General features: G+C 33.9%; 1 protein-coding gene across 4 annotated transcripts in view; it reads left to right on the top strand.

Annotated features, from left to right (window-relative positions):
• MAP4K5 (mitogen-activated protein kinase kinase kinase kinase 5) overlaps positions 1 to 25,831 on the top strand; it is a 108,849-nt gene that overhangs the window by 37,373 nt on the left and 45,645 nt on the right. For all 4 annotated transcript variants that reach the window (XM_077909239.1, XM_077909240.1, XM_077909238.1 and 1 more), the window contains 6 exons: positions 8,678 to 8,768; positions 9,177 to 9,241; positions 13,040 to 13,095; positions 19,166 to 19,213; positions 19,299 to 19,341; positions 20,402 to 20,474. In XM_077909239.1, coding sequence (XP_077765365.1) covers positions 8,678 to 8,768; positions 9,177 to 9,241; positions 13,040 to 13,095; positions 19,166 to 19,213; positions 19,299 to 19,341; positions 20,402 to 20,474 — 376 coding nt within the window. The remainder of the gene's footprint in view (positions 1 to 8,677; positions 8,769 to 9,176; positions 9,242 to 13,039; positions 13,096 to 19,165; positions 19,214 to 19,298; positions 19,342 to 20,401; positions 20,475 to 25,831) is intronic.

Here is a 25,831-nt window from a genome sequence, read left to right as displayed (position 1 = left end):
CAAATACTAATTAAAGGGCTACTTTTTGCATTGTAATTTTACTGTAAATGATACCAAAATTTTTAGGTTACTGGATTTTTATTTTTAAAACATGTATTTGAAAACAGTAATTTTAAAAACTTCAATATCCAACAGTAGTGAAATGGTTAAATAAATTAGGCTATATTCACATAATTTTAAATTATTTTTATTATGATAAAGTATGTATTATTAAGCTTTACCATCTTAACCATTTTTAAGCTTATAGTTTAGTTTTGTTAAGTATATTTACAGTGTCGTGAAATACATCTCTGGAACTTTTCCATCTTGTAGAACTGAAAGTCCATATCTGTTAAATAATTCCCTTGCTTCCTTTCCCTCAGTCCCTGGTTAACCACCACCTACTTTCTATATTTATAAATTTGATTGCTTTAGATACTTCCTATAATTTGTCCTTTTGTGAGTGACTTTTTTCACTCAGCATAATATCCTCAAGGTTCATCCATATTGTAATTAGTGTGTAACAGGATTTCCTTCCCTTTTTAATGGATGTGCGGTATTTCACTGTATGTATAAACTACATTGATTTCTCTCTTTACATCTGTTGATGGACATTTGGGTTGCTTCCATCTCTCCGCTATCATGAATAGTGCTGCTATGAACGTGGGCATGCAAATATCTCTGATACTTGCTTTCAATTTTTTTGGATATATACCTAGATGTAGGATTAGTAGATGATACGGTAGTAAATTTTTTTTTGAGGAACTGCCATACTGTATCCACAATGATGTACCATTCTGTAGTACCACCAACAGTGCAGAAGAGTTTCAATTTCTCCATGTCCCTACTAACACTTTTTATTCTGTTGTTTTTTTTTTTTTTTTTTGATAATAGCTTTCCTAATGAGTATGAGGTGATAGCAATATGTTGTGGTTTTGATTTGCATTTCTCAGACGGTTAGTGATGTTGAACATCTTTTCATAAGCTTGTTGACCATTTGCATATCCTTTGGGGAAATACCTTTTCAAGTCTTTTGCTCATGTTTTTTTCTTTTTTTTAAAGAAACTTTATTTATTTTTATTTAGTCACACACACAGAGAGAGAGAGAGAGAGAGAGGGGCAGAGACACAGGCAGAGGGAGAAGCAGGCCCCATGCACCGGGAGCCCGACGTGGGATTCGATCCCAGGTCTCCAGGATCGCGCCCTGGGCCAAAGGCAGGCGCCAAACCGCTGCGCCACCCAGGGATCCCCCTTTTGCTCATGTTTTAATTGGTTTAATTGGTTTTAATTTTTTGTTGTTGTTGAATTGTAGGAATTTTTTATATGTTTTGGATATTAACCACTTATCAGATATATGGTTTGCACATACTTTCTCCCATTCCACAGGTTGTCTTTTCACTCTGTTGATCGTGCTCTTTGATGAAAAAAATTTTTAAGTTTGACATAATCCCATTTATCTGTTTTTGCCTTTGTTGGCTTGTGTTTTGGCTCTGTATATAAGAAATCATTTTCAATCCAATGTTATAAAGTTTTTCTCTAAGAGTTTTATGAGTCTTACATTTAGATCTTTAGTTTATTTTGAGTTCATCTTTGTACCTACATAGAGTAAGGGTCTATCTCCATTCTTTTGTATGAAGATACTCAATTTTCCCAACATTGTTTGTTGAAATGACTCTTTTCCTTGTTGAGTGGTCTTGGCACCCTTGTCAAAGATCATTTGATCATAATTGTAGGGGTTTATTTTTGGGCTCTCTGTACTGTTGATCTGAATGTCATTATAGAAGTAGCATGCTATTTTTATTACTGTGACTTTGTATTGTGTTTTGAAATCTGGAAGTGTGATTCTTCTAATTCTGTTCTTTTTCAAAATTATTTGGGGTTCTTTGAGGTTCCAAATGAATTTTAGGATGTTTTTTTCTGTTTCTCCCAAGAAGATGTTATTGGGATTTTGATACAAATTGTGATGAATCTGTAGATTGCTTTGGGTATTTTATTGATATCTTAACAGTAGTAAATTATCTTATTCCTGAGCATGAGATATCTTTCTGTTTGTGTCATCTTACTATCTTTTAGCATTGGTTTGTAGTTTTCAGTGTACTTATACCTCCCTTGTTATGCTCATTCTTAAGTGTATTATTCTTTTTGATGCAACTGTAAGTGGAATTGTTTTCTTAATCTCCTTTTCTGATTATTCATTATTAGTATATAGAAGCACAACTAATTTTTTGTGTTGATTTTGTATTTTACAACTTTGCTGAATTTGTTTATTCTAAAAGTTTTTTTGTGGACTCTTTAGCTTTCTACACATAAGATCATATTATCTGCAAACATAATTTTACTTCCTCCTTCCTAATTTGGATACCTTTTAAATGATTCTTAATGACACATACAATTTACAGACTGGGTTGTGAAATTGTACATTAGGAGTCCAGTTTGTATATATGGTGGGAGAAACCTTATACTTTATAGGACTGGAAGAAAACTTCAAAATGTGAATGGGGAGTGTCTCTGGATACTGGATTTATGGGTGATCTCTATTTTGTTCTTTATATTTTTTTCACATTGGCTGATTGTTATAAAAATATTAAGGTTATACAATAAGAAATAAAATAAGTTTTATTTAGTTTTAAAAAAGTAATTTCCATTATTGATGCCCATATAGAACTAGACATGTGTCTGATAGTTTTCTATGAATTTGTTAATGGAGGATTAAAGTAGGGAATACGAACAATACTTATACTAGAAATACTTTTAGTAGATAGAAGAAGCATAAACCAGTTGATATTTGGTGAGATAACAATTGGAAAATTTGTTTTCACTTTTTGTGGAAATATTAAAATATGCTAAACTTTCTGAAATTTCGTTTGGTATATATTAAGGAATATTTTGCTGGTATTAGTCAAGATTATAGCCCTCTCCTCAAACATTGTCACATGAAAAGAACAGAATTTTAGGGGTTTGAGAGAGAGAATAAGTTTGGAGCTCTGGAGTCAGATCTGCCACTTAATAACTACATAAATTCAGGCAGGTTACTAGGAATTACAGAGTGGTTCAGTTGAGGGAAGGAGGGTATATAAAAATCATTTGTGGAACTTTTTTTTTAAGATTTTATTTATTTATTCATGAGAGACATAGAGGCAGAGACACAGGCAGAGGGAGAAGCAGGTTCCATGCAGGGAGTCTGATGTGGGACTCAATCCCAGGACTCCAGGATCACCCCCTGGGCCGAAAGCAGGTACTAAACCACTGAGCCACCCAGGCTGCCCCCCATTTGTGGAACTTTTGAAAAAACACAAACATTCCGACCTTCTAAAAGCTCCACCTTCAGAATATATCCAGACTCTTAATTTTCCCGCTTTCTTTGCTGACATCCTGATCTAAGCCACTCCAACTCTAGCTTGAGTTGTATCAATGATCACTCTGCTTTAGACCTTAAGATATCACTCCCCCAACTTTTTCCCTCCCCACTCACCCCCATGCACTGTGTTGAAGCTGTTCTCAACACAGAAACCAGAGCAATACTTCTGAAACTAAGATACTATACTATATTACTCAGAAATCTCAAAGGCTTGCTATCTTGCTTGGATTAAAATCCAAGGTCCTTATGATGATGGCTGAAAAGCCATTTCTTTTTTTTTTTTTTAATTTTATTTATTCATGAAAGACACACAGAGAGGCAGAGACATAAGCAGAGGGAGCAGTCTCCCTGCAGGGAGTCTGATGCAGGACTCGATCCCAGGACCCTGGAATCATGACCTGAGCTAAAGGCAGATGCTCAACCACTGAGCCACCCAGGCATCCCGGTTTTTTTGTTTGTTTGTTTTTAGATTTTATTTATTTGAGAGAGAGCACACATGTGCACTCTAGGAGGGGTAGAGGGGCAGGGAGAGAGAGAATCTCAAGCAGACTCCTACCTGAGCAGGAAGCCCGACTCAGGGCTTGATCTCACGACCCTGAGATCATGACCTGAGTTGAAGTCAAGAGTCAGATGCTTAACTGACTGAGCCATCCAGGCACTCCCCCCTTTATATTTTAAGTAGACTCCATGCCCCATGTGGACTTGAACTCATGACCCTGAGATCAAGACCTCAACTAGAATTAACAGATGCTTAACTAACTAAGCCACCCAGGAATCCCAGAAAAGGCCATTTCTGATCTGGCCTTCTAATTCCTGGCTCATCTCATCTTCTACCATTCTTCTGGTTCACTTTAGAAACACTGGGCTTCTCTCTGTTTTCCAATGTGCCAGACACACTCCTTTAAGCTTTTATATTTGCTGTTCTTTATGCCTAGAATGCTATTCTCTTAGGGATCCAGTTGACCTACTCCCTCACTACATTCATCTATTTCCTCAAACATCATCTTATCATAAAGGCCTTTCTGACCCTTTAGTCTGTGTAAAACAGCACTTAATTCCATCATTCTCTGTTCCTAAGCCCTGGTTAACTTTTCCTCCATCACTTACAGTATTTGACATATATATTCACTTGTTTTACTTTTTGACACCCACCCAGAGAGCTAGTGTTTTGTCTGGTTTTGTTTGTTTGTTTTTTCACTCATAGGTTCCCAGTGCTTGACAGCATCAGTGCTTGCCTCACTTTATAGTGCTAGTATTATAACTTTCATACCAAAACCAAAGACAGTACAAAAAAGAACTACAGACCAGTGGCTCTCATAAACATATATGTAAAAACTCTCCACAAGATATTAGAAGATCAGATCTTAAGGACATTTTGAAGAGGCTATCTAGGCACTTGCCAAGGACTTAGTAGTAGCAGGTATGTTCTGTGTTTGTTGGTCCAATGTAACTTCAGGACTTTGGCTTTCCTTTTCTTGAGTAGATGTTACAATAGTAGTTTCTAAATTTTCTAATCATGTTTAGGGTTGTTTTTTGCTTCAAGCATAAAACAAAGAGCATAGACAGTGAGATTTTCCTATAGTAAATGACCAGGAATTAGATGACAGCAAGATGATAAGCAATGATGATAAGAAGATTAAGGAAAATATATGTATTTGTGAAAAAGATCGCCTGATATGGAATTAACTGTCAGAAGGTAAGACAGAAATTATTTATATGCATGTTCATTGCCCTCTTTTCTGTCTACCATCCCAATGGATGAAGGGAAGGAGTGTAAAAGAAATATATATTTTAAAAAATCAAATAATTATGTTTATCAGTAGCCAAATGTTAAACCTGCATTGACAGGTTTGTTGTTCTCCAAAGCAAAGAATGAAAATGCATAATCTTGGAATGGAATTGTTCTGTCGATATAAATAGCTGTTGTTACAAACTGTTTATAAATCAGGTACTATAACTCAAAATACTTATCCAAACAATTATTTTATTTTACTTTTTTTTAAGATTTTATTTATTTATTCATGAGAGACCCAGAGAGAGAGACACAGACACAGGCAGAGGGAGAAGCAGGCTCCACGCAGGGAGCCCGACATGGGACTCGATCCCAGGTCTCCAGGATCACACCCTAGGCCAAAGGTGGCGCTAAACCGCTGGGCCACCCGGGCTGCCCCCGAACAATTATTTTAAACTGTATTTCTGAAACTTGCCTGATTTAGGAATCCCTTGAAGATTCTGATTCAGAAAGCACAGAGTAAGCCTAGGAATCTCTAGTTAATAGGTGATTTTATGATTAGTTAAGAATGGGGAGACAGTGCTTTAAGATATCCAATTTAGAATTTTAATGGGATAAAACTACAAGTGTAATATATAGGCCTTTACATAGTAGTTGGATGATACTAATAAAAAAGTACCTTTTAGCTGTCCTACAGAGTTTGTTTTCATGTTATTTATAAAATAAGCAACAACATCTTCCTAAGAAATAGGACTGGTTCCAATGTCAGCCATCTCAGACACAGAACTACCATCCTTCTTGCTCCCTATGAATTATGAATCTATCACTTTTCTGTCTAAAGACTGTCATTCTTTTTCCCTAGGAGTAAATCAGCCTGAGTTCCCTAGGACAGACAGACAGACACACACACACACACACACTCTCTCTCTCTCTCTCTCTCTTAAAAGAGCCTAAGGTAATAAGCTTCTGGTCTCGGTGATTTCCTAGCTATCTCTGCCTATGCTTTGGTACACATTCAGTCCCTGGTGGATCTTTTCCTTCTTGTATAAGGATATATTCACCAGCCAGGTTTTTCAGTACATCTCTAGTAACCTTAGCCACAATTATTCATAGAATGATGGAAAAGGATATTCCACTTTTAATGTGATTCTCCTGGTTACTAACAACTTACTCAGTCTCCATTGTTCAAATTTTCAAGACACCAGACGTGATTAGCTCATCCCATTTTTTTAGGTCTGTTGTCTACCTCAGTGCCTTCAGCAAGTAAAATATGACATGACACAAACTAGCTCTTGCTGCTAGAGGTCAGATCTCTTAGGATGGCTATGAAGAGGCTGCCAGAGGTTAGTCCTTTAGGGAAAAAACTGTCATTAACACAAATAGAAAGTCCACAGAGAAAATTGGTTCTTAAGATATTGGTACCTTGGAGCATATTAAATTTAAGGTGCTAGCAAGACATCCAGTTGGAAATAACAGGTACTTAGTCAATACTGCAGATATGGGGTTCTATATTTCTCAGCTAGTCTCATCCTTACATTGCATAAGTATGAAGAATGAAACTTTTTTTTTTTGAGAAAATAAACTCCTCAAAACCCATTTATACATGAACAGCAGAGCTGGAACCTATAGCCCTGAGGCATGGATTTTATGCTGTATCTCAAAAGGAAATGGTAGACTGTCATCACCTAATCAGAAGAATAAAGTGAACCCCAATTTAGATCATTTTCAAGAAGCTAATATAAGCCATCAAAGAATAATTACATTTGTGGTAAATAACCATATTTAGCTTATCCGCTTTTCAGGATTACAAAAATAGTATCTTTAAAGAAGTCTGTTCCATGGTATAGTTTCAATTCAAAGAAGATTCACCTCACTTCAGATTAAAGCTTAAGACATTGGTGAAACAGATATATGAAGAATATATTCAAAATTGGAGTTTATTCACTAAGTTAAGTTTATCAAAGAAGGCACAGCCCCAAATGTATGAGTTATTAATGACCTATTCTTGTGAACTCTAGCTTCCAGCTACAGCTGTAGAAAACTGTTGCTCAGTCTCAACAAGACCCCACCTTTTCTGGCAGAAATCTCACGTAGCCTCTGGTGGAACCACAGTTGTGGAGTGGAACTCAGCTAAATTTCCCCAGGAAGTAGTGGTTTGTTATTAGTATTAATTCAGCCATATTACTGGTTTTTAAAGGTCAGTTTAAGAATTTAGACACCATTAAGAAGTTAGACATCATTTGTGAAGTTACTCCTGCGAGAAAATCTGTTCTAAATCCCAGACTTATTTGGAGCATTTTTCAGCACAGCTCAGATATGACTTTTGTATACATTTATAAGTGAGTAGGCTGAAATCAAAAGAGTAGCATATAAACAAAGTTAGGGAATTCTATACTCTTCCTTTGTAATTCAGGGCTTTCTGGTACAGTGAAGGATAGGCTAGAATCTATCTAGCCCACCTGTTAGAGATTAACATGTGTAAATCACCTTTGATGCCAAAATGGAAAAGGCTCAGGTGAAGACAAGAGATATAAGGAGAAACCGCATTCTGGTGTCCAGGAGTGGACAAAGTAAACCTCTAGACCTAGGTGGGCAGGCTTTATACTGCAACTTGCCGGATTATCTCCATTGAGCCCATTCTACTGGCAGACAATTAAGAAATAACCAAAATAAGTCAGAGAAAGATACCATATGAATTTACTCATATGCGGAATTTAAGAAACTAAGCAAATGAACAAAGAAACAAACCGAAAACCATAAACTGGTGGCTACGAGAGGGGAGATGAGTGGCGGGGGGAGGTGTGAAATAGGTGAAGGGGGATTGAGTACACTTACAATGAGCACTGAATAATGAATAGAATTGTTAAATCACTATTGTATTCCTAAAACATATTAATATAGATAGTTAACGTATGTTAACTAACTGAAATTAAAATAAAAACTGAAAAAGCCCCCCTTCCCACCGAAGACTACTGTACAGAATGAAGTTCAATGGCAACAATACCATTTTAGGTGGTATTCCTATAATAAACTGAAATTCCCATAACTAATCAGTATTTCATTTTAATATAACTTTTCTTGGTTAAATAACTCAAACAGGTTTGTAATGAACAAATTGGAAAATACAAATAAAAAGAAGCAAAACTACTTTCAGTTTTACCACCCAGACATAAACATTGTATGTTTTTTGACTTTTTTTCTGTATACATATGTACTTACATATTAAACATCCCTTTTCCACTTAATATATATAATGAGCATATTTTCATATCAAAACATTTTAACATGTATTATTTACAACTGTACCATAAGTTATTTAATCGTTCTTCATTGTTAACACTGTAGAAAACATTCCTCTCTGTGCAGATCTCCTTCAGAAAAAAAAATTTTTTTTTTTGAAAAAAATTTTTTGAAGTGAAATTATGAGTTCAAAGATTTTATATATTTTTAAGGCTTCTGCGTTTTAGAAAGTTTATATTCCCACCAAAGTATTAAGACTGTCTAATTCCTCATCTCTAACATTTCTTGTAAAGTTTTCCTCTCTTTTTCCCCATATATAAGATGCAAAAAGTAACTTGGTGACTAAGTTTTATCATTTTGTTTCTCAGGAGATGATTTTTCTTTGATTCAACAAGAAATATTTATGGTTAAAGAATGTAAACATTGTAACATCGTTGCCTACTTTGGGAGCTATCTCAGGTAAAAAAAAAAATCTGCTCTCCTTGTATTTTATATTTTTTTACTATCCCTCTCCCTCCTTTTCACGTAAATGCTATTATATATAAATTTTTAAAGTTATATTGCCTGAAGTTTTCTCATTGTCTCCCCTGATATATTAATGACACCTCTGTTTATGCAATTATGTCTTATCTGGTGATAAATATTACAAATAAATGTTTTAGCTTATAAAACTGATTATAATCTAAACCATTTAAGATGAGTGGTTGCTTTGCTTTTCTGTATTTGGAAGAGAGCTTGTCAGTACAATTTCCTGTTATACCCTGTAATCCATTCTAATTCTTGGTGTACTGACAAGGAAAAGCCTTCAGAGTATTTCAGTGATTAAGAATTACTAGCTAATAAAATTTTCTTTTTCTTTCATATTAGTCGAGAAAAACTATGGATTTGTATGGAATACTGTGGTGGTGGATCACTTCAAGATATTTACCATGGTACTGTTAATTTGACTTATATTTTAAAACTGACTTTGACTTTAATGATTGTTGTTTTTATGATTTCTAGTTAACCAGGAATATTGGTATGTAGATACACTGTTTTATATTCTTCCATTCTGTTGCTGTAGTATTATTGCATAAAAGAAATTTAAACTTTCTTTTTGTTGGTTATCCACTTAAATTTGCTGAAGCCTGAACTGAGAAATCTAAGAGTTCTTGTTTTTTTTTTTTTTTTTTTTCTAAGAGTTCTTGTACAACCCAAATTTGCTGTTTAGATGTAGTCTCTAGGATATCTTATGAGCCTCTAAGAAAGTATTTTATCTACAATTGAAACTTCCTTAACTTCCTTGTAAGTAAGAATTGAAATACAAAGGCTAATAACTCTTATGTAAAAGAAATTGTATATCTATCTTAAAAATCACTTAACTAAGGAAGCAGTTTAGTTATTGCTATATTTTTATAATCAAAATGTATATATTTTTAAAAATTTGAAGTATTTTTTATTGAAAATTCTGCTAGTTTATGCCATTTTCTGAGTTGAATTAGATTTTACTATTTAGGAAGTCTTCATATTGGCTCTACTAAAAATTAAGCTTCCAATTTTTTTTTTGCTTTTGACAGTTTCCCAATTTTATAGTTTATGAGACTAATCAGAGATCCTTATAAAACAATTTTTCTTTTCTTTATTTAACTGAATATGGAATAAACTCCCATTGCAACTCTGCATAGTATAAGAATTATGTGAAATATTTTCAAACATTTATGTGCTGAAGTCTTTATATTGACAGCCTTCTCAAATTTCATTCATGCAGTTTACACATACAACCATAGAAGATGTAAAAATAAGTGGTATTCAAGTTTAAATAATATTTGTAGCTTGTAGAGGCCAGATCTTAAAAATATTGATCAATAGAGCAATGGTTAATTAAACTACATGGTACCTATAATATGGAATATTGTGCAGCATTTAAAAATGAAGTAGCTCCATTTGTATTGACCTGGATATATCTCTCCAAGGCCTCTTTTTATTTTTTTATTTTTTTTTTAAGATTTTATTTATTTATTCATGAGAATACACAGAGAGAGAGAGAGTCAGAGACACAGGCAGAGGGAGAAGCAGGCTCCATGCAGGGAGCCTGACGTGGGACTCGATCCCGGGTCTCCAAGATCATGCCCTGGGCTGCAGGCGGTGCTACACCGCTGAGCCACTTGGGCTGCCCCAAGGCCTCTTTTTAAATGGAAAAAGTAGATTGTGAAAAAATATGTATAACATAATCAATCACACTTAGACTTTTAAAAATATCATTTTTTATGTTCACATTATATATGAATGTTAATGCACAGCAAAATGAAAAGATAAGTATCAAATTAAACCATTACTTCTAGGGGAGGAGAACGTGAGTGGGGCACTTAGGTAAAATTTTGAATTATAATAAAAATGTATTGCTGTATTATTTAATTATAAATTAAGAAATATAATAATTATCTAATTTTGTCACATAACATCCATGACAAAAAAATAGTTGTGATGGATGTCTAAACTCTGACACTGCCTCTTTTTATTTAAAATAATATTTAATACATAAATATTACAAATATATAAAATATTATAAAGAGTTTTTAAAACAAGAATGAATCCTAAAGGCACATGGGTGGCTCAGTCAGGTAAGTGTCTGCCTTCAGCTCAGGTCATGATGCCAAGGTTAGAATCGAGCCCACTTCAAGGTCTCTGCTTGGCAGGGAGCCTGCATCTCCCTTCCCCTCTGCCTGCTGCTCCACCTGCTTGTGCTTGCTCTCTCTCTCATTCTCTGTCAAATAAATAAATAAATAAAATCTTTGGGAAAAAAAATTAACCCCATTTTTTCAAAGAAACGTGAGTTTTATTTTCATATACACTAGTCATTTTCTTATGTATTCTATCATACTAGAATTAATGTTTTCTTTTATTTTATCCTGTTGTTGATTTTAAAGAATTATTGGTAGACAATGGCTCTATTCCAATCAATTTAAAATTCTTTTCTATGATTTTATGAAGAATTATCATTTTTATGAAAAGTTTTTATACAATTATTTTTATTTACACTTTTACAGACTGAAAACTCAAGAAAATAAATAATAAATAAATAAATAAATAAAGCAAGCTATATATCTGGCATTTTTAAAACTAAGTTAAATTAATTAAAACAACTTGAGAATTGTTTTAAGACATTAATCTTATTTCTTTATAAAATTTCTACTTTCCATTATTAAACCTGATATTTGTTGAATTAAACTGAATCTAAGAAGTATCCATCCTTGTATATTATATACTAGATAGCATAGTAATCAAGAATATCTACACTTAAAATTAACTGTTAATGTGGCTTCCCTTCTTTTATTAATATTCCATCAAGTTACTAAAAATCAAAATTTTATGTTCCTGTATAGATATAGACAGCCAGTGACTAAAATATGCAGTAAAATAGTTCTCTTAAGGGAAGATTATATGTAAGTACTTGATATGGCAAACACCACCTCAGATTTCAAATATTCTCATGGTATTAGAAAGCACTTTTTTTAAAGATGTGGGGGAAAGGCAGAGGGAGAAAGGACCCACAGAGCCCAATGGGGAGTTTGATCTCAGACCGTGAGATCATGACCTAAGCCAAAATCAAGAGTCCCATACTTAACCGACTGAGCCACCTAGGCACCCTTTGAAAGCATATTTTTTAGGTGTCTGGTTATGTACTTACAGAAGGATTTTATATTTCATACTAGAGATCTCGTTGTCAGAAGTGACCTAGGAGCACCTTGGTTTCTCAGTCAGTTAAGCATCTGACTCTTCATTTCTGCTCAGGTCATGATCTCATGGATTATGGGATCAAAGCTGCCCCTCTCCCACCCAGCAGGGCTCCACACTCAGGGAGTCTGCTTGACATTCTCTCTCCTTTCCTTCTGCTCCCTCCTCTCAAGGGTGCCTGCACATACACTTTCTCTCTCTCAACCCCTCTCACTCTCAAATCTTTAAAAAAAAAAAAAAAGAAGAAGAAGAGGGGGATGCCTGGGTGGCTCATTTTGTTGAGTGACCACCTCTTGGTTTCAGTTCAGGTCATGATCTCGGTCCTAGGATCAAGCCCTACCCTGGGCTCTGTGCTCAGCATGGAGTCTGCTGGAGATTCTCCCTCTCTCTCTCTCTTTCCCTCTCCTCTGTTCATGTCCTCCCTCTCCCTAACATAAAAATAAGTAAAATCTTTTTTTTTTTTTTTTAAAAGGTAGTTACCTGGTTACTTTTTAAATTCTTAGATAAAGGGTTGGATCAAGCTTTGCTGTTTTGAAAAATATAGTAAAGAATTACACTAAAGAAATAATAACTTGACCTTTAATAAAGTATATGTTGTCTTTCAGTATATTTCAACATTTGGTCTCTTATGGTTCTCTACGCAACTGTAATTAATTATGTAGTTTATCTCCTTTCTTGTATCTGTTTTAGAAAAATTGTTCAGAATTAAGATCATGTCTAGTCTTTTCTATAGAATGTCCTATGATGTCTAGTACTATGCTTTGCACATAATGAATGTTTATATTTCCACTGACCAAAGTTGTTACAGAATAAGTCTTCCATTTTTAAAATATATTTTGATGTTCTCAACTTTACCTTTTTTTTGTTTCCTGTTTATAAGGACAATGTGTGCTCATGGTGAGGTCACCTAGTGTGATATGTATAGAAGTTTTATAATAGCTTGTCATTTTTAAGGTAGACTGTTTTTAATATGTTATATTGAAATGTATAATAATGTGGTCTCTCTTTTTTCCTAGTTACTGGGCCATTATCAGAATTGCAAATAGCCTATGTATGCAGAGAAACTTTACAGGTAATACATTTGTTTATATGGATAAAAAGGCAGTTCTAGTTTCACAATTGAAAACTATAAAATGATGATCTGCCCTAAGGAAAAAGAGTAAACCAAATGATTTTTTATTAACCTCTCATATTGTAATTCTATAAGCCTGGAGTTCTTTCTTTCATGAATGAGTCACAAGAATTCATTTAAGCTGATGCTGGTATAAATAGTGGTGATGTCTGGTGTTCCATTTTGTCAGGCTCAGCCCTCAGTTGCTGCAAAGCTAAGGAAAGCCACAGGTGTGAATTGGTTTTTGTGAATGAATCACCAAAACTCTCAAACATAACAAGTTGTATGAGCTTTTCCTTTAGGTTTTATGACAATAGAAGGAATTCTTTTGCATAAGACATGAAGTCTTACTGTTTCTCCCAAAATGAGAATAAATTAGCAAATCATAACCCAGAATGTTATCTGGAACTTCTAGTTCTGTGTGATTATTAAGTATCATTGATAGCAGAACCCCATTTTATAAGTTTGGTCAACATTGCATTAAACTGAAGTTTCTTTACTTCTTTATTTCAGAGTCTGTGAGAGCTTTTTGTATGTTAAACTAAATTGTGACTCTTTGATAAAGATAGAGAGTATGCAGCATTTCTCCCAATTTATTTATTTTTTTAGTACCTTGAAAAACTCATTAAGAAAATTAGCAAGTAGTGATTTTGTTCATATCCTTTAAAACATTTAAATTAGGAATTTAGTAGTGATTATGTTTTTTATTTTGGTAATTTACAACTGAAAATTGTTAATTGATACTTCTATCCCTGCATTTCCTAGATTGGGTAGTGAAATTGATGTTCTATATGTATTTTTCCATATTTTAGAAACTAGGGGATTCACTTGATTTAAGAGAAAACTCTAGTCATTTCTAAGAGCTGGTTTCCTCATGCTTAGAAGACATACTGTGTCAAGTCTGAATGTTAAATATGTGAAAGTAAATTTGTTTAGTATATATGTGTGTATATGTATATGTGTATATGTATGCACACTCACATATACACACATATATACGTTTATGTGTATATATATATATATATACACTCACATATATTTATATTTCTGTAATCTCATAAAGTAGAAATCTACTTTGTGTTCACATAAACTATAAAACACACTCATTGCAGAGAATTGTTGACAGGTTTTTAAAAATTTTAATTTCCAAAGGTCATTGCTTTTTTAAGTGATGGATACAGTACTAAATAGAAGTAAAAAACAAAACAAAAGCTTGAGTTTGCATTTTGACCCTGGTATATGACCACAATCTATTTTATGGTTCTAATTCCCCAAGAATAAAATGAACTTTGGTAAGGATGCCCTTCAAGATTAATTTCAGTATTTTAAAATTATGTTATGCTGACAAATTTCCACCTTTGGTGTCTATTGACAGATGAATGAATAGAGAATGTATAGTGTATATATACAACAGAATATTCAATCGTGAAAAAGAATGAAATCTTGTCATTTGTGGCAACATAATTGAACCTGTAAGATATTATGCTAAATGAAATAATCCAGCCACATAAAGACAAATACTTCATAAATAAGTCACTTATATGTAGAACCTAAAATAGTCAAACTTAGAGATGCAGAGAGTGAAATGAATGATGATTATTAGGAGGTTGGGGGCCAGAGGGAAGAAATGGAGAGATGTAAGGCTATAAAGTAGCAGCCATATATATTGATGACTAATGTATAGCATGACAACTGTAACATTGTACTGAATACTGGAAATATGTTAAGAGTAAATTTCAGGTGCTCTTGTTACAAAAAAACCCCAGTAACTATGAATTGATAATATGTTAACCAGCTTGTTCAGTAATCACATCAAATCATGATGCTGTACATCTTTATATGTATTATTTTGTTATGTAAAAAATTTTTTTAAATAAAAAGTGCAGAGATTGAATGGAAAAATTGAAGACCCAGCTAGATGCAGCCTGTAAGAAATGTACTTTTATGAAAATACAAATAGATCAAAAGTAAAAGAAAAAGATACACTAACTATTGAAAAAAAAAGCTAAATGGCCATGTTAATATCAGACAAAGTAGACTTCAGAACTAAGACTACTTCTTTCAGGCCACTTCATCAAAAGACGTAACAGCCGTAAGTGTTTACGTATACAGCTTCAAAATGAATGAACAAAAACTGATAGAACTACAGGAAGATAGACACACAGTTATAGTCAGATATACCCCTCTCACAATAATTTTGTGGAGCAAGTAGGCAGAAAATCAGTAAGGATGTAGAAGACTTGAACGATGCAACCTGTAGAAGACTTGAACAATACAACCAATCAGCTTGACCTAACTGACATTTTAGTCTAACAACAGTGTGATACATATGCTTTTCAAGTGCCCATAGAGCACTTACCAAGATAGACCTTATTTTGGGCTATCAAATATGTTTAAATACATTTTAAGGGATTTAAGTCATACAAAGCATATTCTCTGACAACATTGCATTAAATTAAAAATCAACAGAAATATTTCTGGAATATCTCCAAATATGTGGAAACTAAATAAAGCACCGTTAAGTAACCCATGAGTCAAAGAAGAAATCAGAAGAGAAACTAAAAAATATTTTGAACCAAATGAAATGAAAACATAATGCATGAAAATTTGAGGTGTTCCTTAAGCAATACTTAGAAGGAAGTTTATAGCACTGAACACTTCTTTAGAAAGAAATAAAGGTCTGAATCATTATCTTCGAGTTCTACCTTAAGAAACAAAAATGAAAAAAATGAAATAGTGAAAATCAGTGAAATAGAAAGCAGAAAAATATGAGAAAATCAATAAAACCAAAATCTGATCCTTTAGAGATCAATAAAATTGATAATCCTCTAAGAGAAAATCAAAAATAACCAATATGTGGAATGAATATAAGGATTTTACCACAGAATCTACAAATATTGAAAGAAACCAGGATATTCAGTACCCAAGGAATATTATAAGTAGCTTTCTGCCAGCTATAACTTTGAATAAATGAACAATTTCTTTGAGAGACACAAACTACCAAAGATCACTCGATCAGAAATCATCTGAATAGTTCTGTATATATTCCCACAAAGAAAACTCCAAATCAGATGATGTGGATAGATAAATTGTGCCAAACATTTAAGGAAGAAATAATGCCAATTCTACATATACTCTTCTAGAAAATTGAAGAGTAAAGAGTGAATACTTCCCAAATAATTTTATGGATTAGCATTTCTCCAAAACCAAAATCAAATAATATTGCAAGAGAACAAAACTACAGACTAATATAATAGCCTTCATAGCCACAGATTCAGAACTTGAAACTAAGAGGTTAGAAAAGGTAATCCAACAACATATTTAAAAGGATAATACATCATCAGTAAGTGGGGTTTATCCTAGAATGCAATTTTGATTTGACACTCAAAAATTATTTCAGGTAATTGACCATATTAGCAAACAAAATGAAAAAACCACACGATCATCTTAAATATAGACACAAAAAGCATTTAGCAAAATCCAACATTCATTCCTGATAAAGATTCTGACTATACTGGGAATAGAAAGAAACTTGTTCAGCCTGATAAAGAACACCTATGAAAAACCTACAACTTAGTCATACTTAATGGTAAAAGACTATATGCTTTCCCGCCAAGATCAATCAAACAGTGCAAGAATGTCTGCTCTCATCACTTCTTTTCAACAACATACTAGATGTTTTAGCCAGTGCAATAAGAAAAAAAATGAAATTAAAGGCATCCAGATTAGAAAGTAAGAAGTAAAACTGTATTCACAGACCACATAAGCATATATGTAAAAAATGGAATAGACTATACAAAGTAGCTTCTAGAACTAATGAGTGAGGCTAGAATGTTTGCAGAATTCAAGATCCAGGTACAAGATCTATTGGGTTTCTGTGCACTAACAACAATCAGAACTTTTGAAAACAATACTATTTATAATAACAACACCAAAAAATATGACATTCTTAAGGGAATGTGTATGACAGACACATAAACCCCTGCATGCTAAAAACTACAAGACTGCTAAGAAAAATTAAAGAAGACCTAATTAAATGGAGAACTATGCCATATTCATGGATCGGAAAACTCAAAATAGTTAAGATGTCAGTTCTCCCCAAGTAGATTCTCCCCTATAGATTCAGTGCAATCCCAAACAAAATCCACAGAAACATTTTTTTTTCTGTAGAAATTGAGAAGCTTGGGACGCCTGAGTGGCTCAGCAGTTAAGTATATGCCTTTGGCTCGGGGCTGATCCCAGAGTCCTGGGCTTCTTACATGGAGCCTGCTTCTCCCTCTGCCTATGTCTCTGCCTCAGTGTGTGTGTGTGTGTGTGTGTCTCTCATGAATAAATAAATAAAATCTTTAAAAAATTATAGAAATTGAGAAGCTCAGTCTAAAACTACTGCGAATATACAAAGGACCTGGAATAGTCAAATAACTTTTAAAAGGAACACAAAATTTGAGAGCCAACAGTAGTAATTTTAGGACTTCTAAAACTATAATAATCAGAACTTGGTGGTATTGGCTTAAGAGTAGAAAAGTAACTCAGTGGAACAGAATAGAAAGTCTAGAAATAAATCTACACATATATGGACTGCTGATTTTTGAAAAAGTTGAAAAGACAAATCAGTGAAGAAAGTATATAGACTTTTCAATAAAGGTATTGGAATAATTGGACATTTATATGCCAACAAATGAGCCTTAAGCTGTAGTTCTTATCACATGTAAAAACCTAAAAGTAATCATAGATCTAAATATAAAACCTAAAACTAGAACTTCAAGAAGGAAACAAGAGAAAATTTTGGAGTCTTGAATTAAGCAGAGCATTTTCAGATATAACACGAAAAGCATGATCCATGAAAGAAAAATTTGGTAAATTAGATTTCATTAAAAATGAAAACTTCTGTTCAACTAGAGACACTGTTAAGAGAATAAGAGAAGCTTCAGACTAGAAGATATTTGTAAAGTATATATCTGATCAAAAACTTGTATCCAGAGTACATAAAGAACTCTCAGAACTCAGTAATAAAAAACAACAGCCCAACAAATAAATGGACAAAAGATTTGAACAGATGCTTTCAAAAAATGGCTAAAAATTAAACAGACTTACCTTAAGAAGGTTGGTGAGGTTATAGATTAACTGGAATTTTCATACACTGCTGGTTTCATTATAAAATGGTACAGCTGCTTTGGAAAACAGTTTGGCAGTTGCCTAAAAGTTTAAATTTATTACCAATATAATTCAGCCATTACACTCCTAGGTATTTACCTGAGGGAAAAAATCATACTAATACTTGTACATGAATCTTAGTGGCAACTTTATTTATAGTAGACAAAAACTAAATAACCTAACAATCCAAATGTCTATCAATAGGTGGATGTGTAAACAAATTCTGGTCTGTACAATGGAATACTACTCAAAAATAAAGAAGAATGAACTCTTGATATATATATTAACAAGGAATATCAGATTAATTATTGTGAATGAAAAGGACCAGATAAAAAAGAACATAGTATATAATTCAGTTTACATAAAACTCTAGAAAACTTAAATCTGTAATGATAGAAAGCCCGATCAGTGTTTGTGTCTCAGAGGGACTTTTGGAAATGACTGGTTATGTTCATTATCTTGATTGTAGTGATGGTGTTACAGTAAAATATTTTTACCAGGAAATGAATTTGAAATCTTAAAATACAGTAAACATTGATTAGTAAAAAGAAATTCTTGTATGTTTTCCCCTCAAAAGACATTCTAGTTTTTCTTATTCAGTGAGAATTTAAGTAGGATATATAGGTGTTAGGGCACCCGGATGGCTCAGTTGGTTGCGCATCCTACTCTTAGTTTTGGCTCAGGTCATGATATCATAGGTTGTGGGATCAAGCCTTGCATCAGGCTCCACATTAAGCCAGGAGTCTGCTTGTCCCTCTCCCTCTGCCCCTAACCTGTGTACTCTCTCTCTAAAACAGTTAAGTAAATCTTAAAAAACAAAGATGATATAGGTGTTAAGTTTGCAATTTTGCTAATGAATACTTTTTTTAACTTTCAGGGTCTTGCCTATTTGCATACTAAAGGCAAAATGCATAGAGATATCAAAGTAAGTTCTTTTAATATACTTAAATTGATAATTTTATTAGAAGGAGTTTTATGCTAATTTAATAGTATTTTTATTTTTGTTTTAGGGTGCAAATATTTTATTGACAGATCATGGTGATGTAAAATTAGGTATGTTACTTCATGTTCCTCACATTTTTTCCCAAAAAGATTTAGTAAGATTTCAAATAAGAATTAACATTATACAAGCTTAATATTAATATCAAGAACCCCAGTAATGTTCATGTTTTGATCTAGTAATTATGTTCTGAGACTCTGTTTAAGGAAATTAATCCTAAAGAAAAAATCTATATTCTTAGAAGTATTAATTATACATTATTTATAATAGAAAAAATTACAAACATAGGGCTAGCAATAGAAAAACTGGGGGCATCTGGGTGGCTGAGTCAGTTAAGTATCTGACTCAGTTTTGGCTCGAGTCATGATCTCAGAGTGCTGATATTGAGCCCCACATCAGGCTCAGTGGGGAGCCTGCTTGTCCCTTCTATTCTTCCTTATGCTCTCTCTTTCTCTCCCTCCCTCCCTCCCTTTCTCTTTCTTTTTCTTTCCCCTTTGTGTGTGTGTGTGTGTGCGCGCGCACGCATTTCCTAAATAATTTTAAAAATCTAAAAAAAAAAAAAAAAAAACTGTTAAAAGGTAATAAATCCACTTACGGAACATTATTCAGTCATCAAAATTAATAGTTAAGGAGAACAAGAGTAGATTCCCTGAGATGTTAGTTAAATGACAAAAATGAACTGTATATATATATATATATATATTTAGTTTTTACAGTCCTGTGTAACAACAATAAAAACATTTATATAGAGAAAAAAAGACTCTTTAATAGCATCAAAATACTACCCTAGTTGTGTCAAAATAAAAGGCATCCAGGTGGGTGGTTTATTTATCTTTTTTTTCCTAATTAACTTCAGTGTGCTTGTAATAAATTTTTTATTAACTTTATTATTTATAAAGTATGTTTCATTCTAGTAAAGTGCCAAAAAATATTTTTCTTTAATGAATATGTTACAAACCAAACAAGAAAAGATTTAGGAATTCAATTTATATACATTTCTCTAGCATTACTGTCTGACTTCTTAATAAGGGCATGCCTAAGGGTGAAATTTAGAATTGTGGGTGATTTTATTGAAAGAATTAAAATTTTATTCAATTTTTTTTCCCTTACTAGCTGACTTTGGCGTGGCTGCAAAAATAACAGCTACCATTGCAAAGAGAAAATCTTTCATTGGCACTCCCTACTGGTAAGATACTATTATGATTGGATTTGTGCATTTTCATTTCTTCAGAGTTGGTGGTCAGCATTGATACTTAGTGATACAAGTGATGGTTGACTGAAAGTCTGGAGATTTGCATGCTCCTTGATACTGTTGTACTTCTGATTGGGTTAGGGAACTTTGATACCCATTTTTATTGTCCAGCTTTCCAACTCTGTTAAAGTACTAATAATCCCTGCTGTCCCTAGAATTTTGTATTAAGAGCATACATAGGTATGAGATTTTTCAAAAGAAAGACTCTTAATTATAATCTCTTGTCGTTTTAGTACACTTTCTTTTGGTATTGATTCTATTTTTTGTTTAAAATCTATAAAGCAACAGCCACCTTTCTCAGTGCATCTTACCAAGTACTGACAGGATGATCTTTCTAAAACACTGCTTTCATCAATGAAGACAGGTATAAGAATAATAGAAAACCTAGTAATAAACCTTAACAAGTAAAATAATTTAGTGAATATTATAAAAGGTGACAGTTAAAGTTTGTATGAAAGGTTGGATTTTTGAATATGCAGTGTTTGGGTAACTTACTATTTGGAAGGAAATTTAAAATTTCTTCATACCTCATACCTAATGCCAAAATAAATTATATATGGAAATAGTTAAATATAAAAGTGAAACCAAATGAACTATCAGTGCCCATCTGCTTTAAGAGTTGAGTAAGCCAGGGTGCCTGGGTGGCTCAGTCATTTAAGCATTTAACTCTTGGTTTGGGCTCAGATCATGATCTCAGTGTCATGAGATCAAGCCCCGTGTCAGGCTCTGTGCTCACCACAGAATCTGCTAGAGATTCTCTCCCTATCCCTCTACCCCTCTTCTTGCTCACTTGGTCTCTCTCTAAAATAAAATAAATAAATAAAATCTTAAAGGAAGAGTTGAGTAAGCCTTTATTTACATAAAAGCATAAAACATTAAAGGGAAAAATTGATAGATTTAACTACGTGAAAATTTAAAGGTTCTGTACATTCACTAGCTTGAACAAAAGTGAAAGACAAATAACAAATCAGGAAATATCCACTAAAATATAACAAAATAGGTTTAATATCTTTAATATAAAAGTTCTTAATAAATCAATAAAAAATGTTTCATTAGAAGCAGAGTTATTAAAATAATACATATAAGATATGAAATATGGGCAGCCTCGGTGGCCTAGAAGTTTAGCACCGCCTTCAGCCCAGGGCGTGATCCTGGAGACCCGGGATCGAGTCCCACATTGGGCTCCCTGCATGGAACCTATTTCTCCCTCTGCCTGTGTCTCTGCCTCTCTCTCTCTCTCTCTCTCTCTCTCTCTTTCTGTCTCTCATGAATAAATAAATAAATAAATCTTTAAAAAAAAGATATCCTGAAATATGAAAAATGTCTCCCCTAATGATGACCAAAAAATGTAAATTAAATGAACAATTCTTTACTATCAAATTAGAATATATTTGGAATCATGGGTAATACCTATCATCACTAAATATTTGACAGTGGAAATGGAAATTGGTAGAACAATTTTGAAGGATAATTTGGCAATAATGTTTTTCATAAGCTTTTCACAATGTTTATATTCTTTAGTCTTAATTCTGCTGTAGTAATTTCTCAGAGAGATACACAGATTATTATATAAAAAGCTTTATCACAGTACTTTAATAATAAAAGGTTGAGGGAAGGTATATATATACGAGAAGAATTAAAGAAATTATGAACATTTATTCAGATCAATGGAATGAATTGCTGGGATTAAAAATCCTCTTGTAAAAGGTGAATGGTCAGTGGACAAATTCATGATATACTATTATTCAAAAAAGCAAGATTAAAAATAGCACATGTAAGATTAAAAGTAGCATAATATAATGCCATGTTAAGAAGATGCATGTATAAATAAAATTTACAGATGTAAATATGTGAAACAGTGGCTCTTATTGAGTGGGATTTTTGACATGTTTTCTTCCATATATTCCAAATTCTCTTTACCAACACATATCAATTATAACAGAAAAGAAGCCCTAATAAATATAACTTAAATAAAAGTTTAAAGAAAACATAGCTAAGTTAGATTACCTATAGAATTTCCTTCATCATATGCTGATTTCCTTCCTCAGTCTCTTTCTGTGACTGTCCCCCTCTCTCCCCACGGGAACATTATCCTCTAGTCAAAATTTGTTTTTTGTACACTAACTATATTAGGTATTGTTTATTACCTCCCTAGTATATCTATTGTCTCTGTTTATCTTAAGTCCTGCCCTGTCTTAAAAGTGGCACATACTCTGCCTTTCTTCACCCATGGTAGCCAGATAGATCACAGCTCTGCTTTCCACTGAGCCAGGAATTGCAACACTCCTGGTCAATTTGGTGCTCCACTTACCCACCACTAACTGATTATGGTGAGCAGAAGGACTGAAACTTACATGCTTTCTCTAGGTTCCAGCTCAGCTTTCCTCTCTGAAACTTGCTCTTAGTCATTTTGTTCCATAGTAGTGATTATTTTCTTCTCTTTACTCCTATATCCATTTTTATGTATATAGTATTTGCATATACCAGGTACATCTACATATTAGTATTTTTAGTATACATATTTTATATCCTTAACCACCTTTAAGTTGAGAGACATTGTGCTATGTAACTTTTTGTAATCTAAATACCTATAAAAGGAACTTCTAGGGTTGGCTCAGTTGGTTAAATGTCTGCCTTTGGCTCAGGTCATGGTCTCAGGGTCCTGGGATAGAGCTCCACATCCTACTCCCTGCTCAGTAGGGAAACTGTTGTTGTTGTTGTTGTTTTTTTTAAGATTTTATTTGTTTATTCATGAGAGATACAGAGAGAGAAAGAGAGAGAGGCACAGGCACAGTCAGAGAGAGAAGCAGGCTCCATGCAGGGAGCCTGACAGAGGACTCGATCCCAGGTCTCCAGGATCACACCCTGGGCTGAAGGCAGCGCTAAACCACTGAACCACCCAGGTTGTGCAGGGAGTCTGTTTCTCCCTCTCCCTGTGCTCCTCCACCCTGCTTCTGCTCTCTCTCTCTCAGATAAATAAATAAGGTCTTTAAAAATAAATAAAAATAAAAGCAACTTCTATCTTATGGATATTTAATATAAATATAATTTTAAAATAGTAAACATTAAAAAATAATATTTCCCCTGAGTATTATTTATACTTTATAACTTCAAATGGCATTGTTATATACCAGTGAATCCCAGAGAACTCCAACTCAGCTTCTAAGTTGACTTTCAATCTTAGGTAAATTTATAGTTATTTAATAATAGCTCTACTTTAATATCCACAAGCATTTTATACTCAAATCAGTCTCTTCAGTCAATCCCTTTCATTCCATCCCCTCTGCCACTGCCTTTGAAAAGTCCCTTATCTATTTTTCCTTGTATTTTTGAAATAGTCTTCCAACTCATTCACTGGACTCTGTTTTTACCTACTCTCAAACTGTCCTTCATTTTACTTTGAGTATTAGATCAAATTTACCTCCCAAGATTACCTTACCCCATTTTCACTAAACTTCTTGTATAATCAGTAGGCCTTTCATTATCTAGCTCCTACCTCTGAGGTTCATTTTGCAAATACATTTTAGACTCTCTCAAACTACCTGTGGTGAACAACCAATTTTCTAAAATTCCCTGCTTAGAATTAATATTGTGAAAATGTCAATGTTACCCAGGGCAATATACACGTTTAATGCAATCCCTATCAAAATACCATGGACTTTCTTCAGAGAGTTAGAACAAATTATTTTAAGATTTGTGTGGAATCAGAAAAGACCCCGAATAGCCAGGGGAATTTTAAAAAAGAAAACCATAGCTGGGGGCATCACAATGCCAGATTTCAGGTTGTACTACAAAGCTGTGGTCATCAAGACAGTGTGGTACTGGCACAAAAACAGACACATAGATCAATGGAACAGAATAGAGAATCCAGAAGTGGACCCTGAACTTTATGGGCAACTAATATTCGATAAAGGAGGAAAGACTATCCATTGGAAGAAAGACAGTCTCTTCAATAAATGGTGCTGGGAAAATTGGACATCCACATGCAGAAGAATGAAACTAGACCACTCTCTTTCACCATACACAAAGATAAACTCAAAATGGATGAAAGATCTAAATGTGAGACAAGATTCCATCAAAATCCTAGAGAAGAACACAGGCAACACCCTTTTTGAACTCGGCCACAGTAACTTCTTGCAAGATACATCCACGAAGGCAAAAGAAACAAAAGCAAAAATGAGCTATCGGGACTTCATCAAGATAAGAAGCTTTTGCACAGCAAAGGATACAGTCAACAAAACTCAAAGACAACCTACAGAATGGGAGAAGATATTTGCAAATGACATATCAGATAAAGGGCTAGTTTCCAAGATCTATAAAGAACTTATCAAACTCAACACCAAAGAAACAAACAATCCAATCATGAAATGGGCAAAAGACATGAAGAGAAATCTCACAGAGGAAGACATAGACATGGCCAACATGCACATGAGAAAATGCTCTGCATCACTTGCCATCAGGGAAATACAAATCAAAACCACAATGAGATACCACCTCACACCAGTGAGAATGGGGAAAATTAACAAGGCAGGAAACAACAAATGTTGGAGAGGATGCGGAGAAAAGGGAACCCTCTTACACTGTTGGTGGGAATGTGAACTGGTGCAGCCACTCTGGAAAACTGTGTGGAGGTTCCTCAAACAGTTAAAAATATACCTGCCCTACGACCCAGCAATTGCACTGTTGGGGATCTACCCCAAAGATACAAATGCAATGAAACGCCGGGACACCTGCACCCCGATGTTTCTAGCAGCAATGGCCGCGATAGCCAAACTGTGGAAGGAGCCTCGGTGTCCAACGAAAGATGAATGGATAAAGAAGATGTGGTTTATGTATACAATGGAATATTACTCAGCTATTAGAAATGACAAATACCCACCATTTGCTTCAACGTGGATGGAACTAGAGGGTATTATGCTGAGTGAAGTAAGCCAGTCGGAGAAGGACAAACATTATATGTTCTCATTCATTTGGGGAATATAAATAATAGTGAAAAGGAATATAAGGGAAGGGGGAAGAAATGTGTGGGAAATATCAGAAAGGGAGACAGAACGTAAAGACTGCTAACTCTGGGAAACGAACTAGGGGTGGTAGAAGGGGAGGAGGGCGGGGGGTGGGAGTGAATGGGTGACGGGCACTGGGGGTTATTCTGTATGTTAGTAAATTGAACACCAATAAAAAATAAATTAAAAAAAAATAAAAAAAATAAAAAAAAATAAAATTCCCTGCTTAGAAATGAATTACTAAAAAATGATCATATATTTGGCCGAGAGTTAATGCTGTCAACTTCT

The sequence above is a fragment of the Canis aureus genome, chromosome 9 (genome assembly GCF_053574225.1).
Source record: "Canis aureus isolate CA01 chromosome 9, VMU_Caureus_v.1.0, whole genome shotgun sequence".
Taxonomy (NCBI): domain Eukaryota; kingdom Metazoa; phylum Chordata; class Mammalia; order Carnivora; family Canidae; genus Canis; species Canis aureus.
The sequence above is the reverse complement of the archived record's forward strand: the minus strand, read 5'-3'. Positions and strand labels throughout refer to the sequence as shown.